The sequence below is a fragment of the Macadamia integrifolia genome, chromosome 2 (assembly GCF_013358625.1).
Source record: "Macadamia integrifolia cultivar HAES 741 chromosome 2, SCU_Mint_v3, whole genome shotgun sequence".
Taxonomy (NCBI): Eukaryota; Viridiplantae; Streptophyta; class Magnoliopsida; order Proteales; family Proteaceae; genus Macadamia; species Macadamia integrifolia.
In genome coordinates this window covers 41,379,942-41,383,596 of record NC_056558.1, presented here as the reverse complement: position 1 = coordinate 41,383,596, position 3,655 = coordinate 41,379,942, and the positions used below count along the sequence as shown (strand labels likewise).

The following is a 3,655-nucleotide window of genomic DNA, read 5'->3' as shown; positions in this document are numbered from 1 at the left end:
CCCCCCCCCTTTTTTTTTTGGTTTGGATGTTTTTCCTTCTTTGTTCAGTATGAATCCATGTAGGCGACCCCATTCAGTTGGGATGAGGCCGAATTAGTTGTTGTTGTTGTTGTATGTATCAGTAGTTTCCTATTTTGTTTTGTTACCTAGATAAGTAGATTTCTAATCTGAGTTGGGATAGTTTCTTATTTATACAATGTAACCCACTACAGTGAGATTAGTATTTTGGAATGGAAAGATGAATTGAATTAACTTGTGGATGCGAGTTGCGTGCAACAACCAGGTTGGCTTATAGTTTTCCTTTTCCTCCTTGACTCTTCTTCCTTATCTTAGGTTAGTTTCCTTCCTTGTTCTTTCTTCTTCCTATTATTTTCTTATTTTCTATCCCTTCCCTGTTACTACCGAATCACTTAGATTGGAAGAGATTGCTCGATCTCCCTCATTCCTTCTTTTTTATCCTTAATATTTTGAGCATGGGTGTCTACCAAAGGTGACTCTGGCCCTAAATTCATCGGCCCAGAAATCATCCCTGCAAAGTGAACTAAGCCTTGAACCTCTTCTGAGTTTGAACGTTGAAGCTTCCACCTTACACGTTTCAGAGATTTCCTCTTAGCTTGCTGGTTATCGATAGAACCTGTTTGGGGGAAGGGGTAGATTTCATAAGATTGAGGGTTGGGAAATTGTCCTAAAACCTTGAGTCGACTAGTCTCTTGTTGAGTGAGTTCTCCCACCTGCAAGAGAAGTCTCCTCTGCTGTCTATTGGGGTCAGAAGGTTAAAGGAGATGTGTTCTTTCGAATTAACAAATAAACTCTCATGTCGATATTTATGTCAATATTTACGATTCTATCCTGTAGTCCTTTATATTCATTCATTGCCTACCTCATCGTTAGTTCCAGAATTGTTCTCTATTTAAAAATTAAATTTATGGTTCGGTCGCAAGTTCTATTGACATACTTGTAAGGGTTTTATTTGCCCCTTTAGTTATGAAATTTCCACTGCCATTCTTACCTGAACTATTTATCATCTTGATGGGCCCATAGCGACCTATAATCATGGTTATTGAACCTGAGGTCGCATCAGAGGGGGAAGGAAATTAGCTTCTGATTATGACAGTTTTCACCTATTCTGAATCAGCCCCATAAAGCTAATTGGAACCTTCAATTCAGCTTTACACAGATGATATGGACAGATATGAATATTATTAAGATGACTAAAGTGATGACTCACTGACTTCAAATCAACTGATTTGAGATCACTTACCACTACAAATTTCAGGAAGAAAGTTTCATTCCTTTGTCATGTTAGTTCTTTCTACTATATTTCATATTTACTGCTGAAATTCAATTCCTGGTTCTCGTTATCTACCTTTGTCTCCCTCTTAATGGTTTATACTCAATGATCTACACAGTTACAGATAGAAACATTTTTATTCTGTTCACTTTAGAGCTTTAATAGAACAGAAATTTTTGGGACTTCTTGGAACACATTTTTGTTACGAGTTAAACCTTGCTCATTTTTATAATAATCATTTTGGGGGGTAGTCAAGTGTTATTTTACGCTAATGTAAATAGGTTAGCTGTACAGATCAGACACTTTTTACTGCATTCAGTAGGGATCTCACCCAAGACTGAACTACACAAATGGATAGCACCACCTGCAAACCCATTGAATGTGGAACATCCAAACAATGTGGAAGTTGGTGCCTTTTTTGAGAGGCAATATGCAATATAAGGTGAACTTAAAAAGTAGGCATTGTGTTACTGTACAGAGACAATTGTCCCATGCTTTGTATGTTCTCCAAGTCAGTAATTCAAATGCTTAGTTATGGTACAGGTTTAATTCAGCAAAGTAACTGAGAAAAGAAGATTTTTTGGCTGCATAGAACATGAGTGGAACTGGAACAGCAGACTTCTTCTATAGAGAGGCTCAGCGCCTGGGCTATGTTGCACGGTCTGCCTTCAAGGTTGAATTTTCTTTATTTCTAACTATTATTCAGCTAATTCATTTTCACTGATTTGTTTTATTGGAAACTCAATTAGTTTTTCTATGGTTTCCTTGCAAGCACAGCTACAGCAGATGCAAAAGCAATATAAATTGATAAAACCTGGGGCATCTATTCTTGACCTTGGTTGCGCTCCCGGTGCATGGCTTCAGGTAACATTCTCTCCTTAAAATGGAAAAATAATCTATGCAACATTGGAGAATAATATATCTGCTCCGAGTATTTTATTCTTTTATAACCTGAATGCAGGTTGCTTGTCAGAGCTTGGGTCCCTTGAAAAACGGTGGGGTTGTTGTGGGTATTGATCTAAAGGTGAGGAATCACACGTCTTCCAACTAACAAGGAATGACGTTAAATAAAAATAATTATTAAATAAAGAAGATAGGGTATCTATTTTCTTAGTTTAATGTTTTTTGAGTCAATGTCTTGCCCCTTTCTTGTACATGTGGTGGATTGCAGAGCAGAAGGTGAAGGTTCCTTCTCTTCATTGTGATGCAAGAGTACAAACTGTTTGTGCTGATGTCATGAATCTTCTGAAGAATGAAGCTAGGGCGCTCTCTCCTCAGGTATTAGGCAGTTAGTTATATTGTCTCATACAATATGTGCTACTCATTGAGATTGCTAGTTCTGTTATGAGTTTGAAAATGTCTGGATGCTAATGATGGTCATTATTATTCACTCCACAAACTATTTGGCTTTAGAATTTCCGTACATACCTTTGGTACTTGGTCTGTGCTCAATATATGCCACATGGCAGCTTGGATGGGGCCAATTTGTGGGCAGTGGTTGTTTGCAAAGAAAAAAGAATATGGGCGATGGCTATCTAATTACCCAAAGGCTTGGGAGTAGAATAACTAGCAATAATCTATAACAACAGATCAACAACCACCCTTTCTAGAGAAAACCAGCAACTTGGTATAGAGGGCTCTGATTTTATCCTTGTTGATTAGCCTAATGAACACAAGGGTTCCTCAAATTGGACGTTGTTCCAATGGCCAGATAAAGAGACATCAGTGGTTCAGTAAAATAGAAAGTGGCTGAAAACAGAATTCCAGAATTAGAAACAATGGGATTAGTAGCTGAACTGAGAATAGTAAGTGGAATCTGTCTAAATAGAAACTAAGAATGAAATTTGTAACTAAACGAAAACGAAATAGCTAGAAAAATGGAAATAGAAACTAGTAACAAAATTTAGAAACCAAAGGCAAAGATGGTGTTGTCGCAGGACTTGGAAGAAAACAGAGAACTGCCAACCATAAGGGAGATTGATGGATTAGTTTGGTGGCTGTTCCAACCCTAAGATAGGATCTGAAACTGAGAAGATGACAACAGATGTTAATGGACAGAATAGTAAATAAGAAAGTAACATAATTAAAGAAGGAAACTGATATCCGCAAGTTATAGGGAAGGGCTAAGGAGTAGATCTGACCTTGAAGAATAAATGAAGAAGAAGAAGAAGGGATATGTTTGGTCTCTCACCTAACTGTGGAAATAGGATTCCCCAAACTCCAGCATTGGCATCCCACCAAGGTTTTCCTACTACATTCCCTAAGGTTGGGCAGCTCTGAATCCCACAGAACCATGTCTGTCCCTCACAAATTCAGCAAACATAAGCTTAAAAAATTGTTAAAATCCTTTTTTTTTTTTTTTTT

General features: G+C 37.6%; 1 protein-coding gene across 5 annotated transcripts in view; it reads left to right on the top strand.

The window, feature by feature from the left end:
* The window catches only part of LOC122059330 (ribosomal RNA large subunit methyltransferase E), a 9,654-nt gene that overhangs the window by 3,767 nt on the left and 2,232 nt on the right, over nt 1-3,655 (top strand). Inside the window, exons 2-6 of one of the 5 annotated variants that reach the window (XM_042622057.1) lie at nt 1,586-1,733; nt 1,835-1,964; nt 2,069-2,155; nt 2,253-2,315; nt 2,468-2,569. In XM_042622057.1, coding sequence (XP_042477991.1) covers nt 1,887-1,964; nt 2,069-2,155; nt 2,253-2,315; nt 2,468-2,569 — 330 coding nt within the window. In that variant the 5' untranslated portion in view covers nt 1,586-1,733; nt 1,835-1,886. Of the gene's footprint in view, nt 1-1,585; nt 1,734-1,823; nt 1,965-2,068; nt 2,156-2,252; nt 2,316-2,467; nt 2,570-3,655 lie in introns of all 5 variants that reach the window. The other 4 variants (XM_042622073.1, XM_042622088.1, XM_042622082.1 and 1 more) reach the window with 4 other exon arrangements.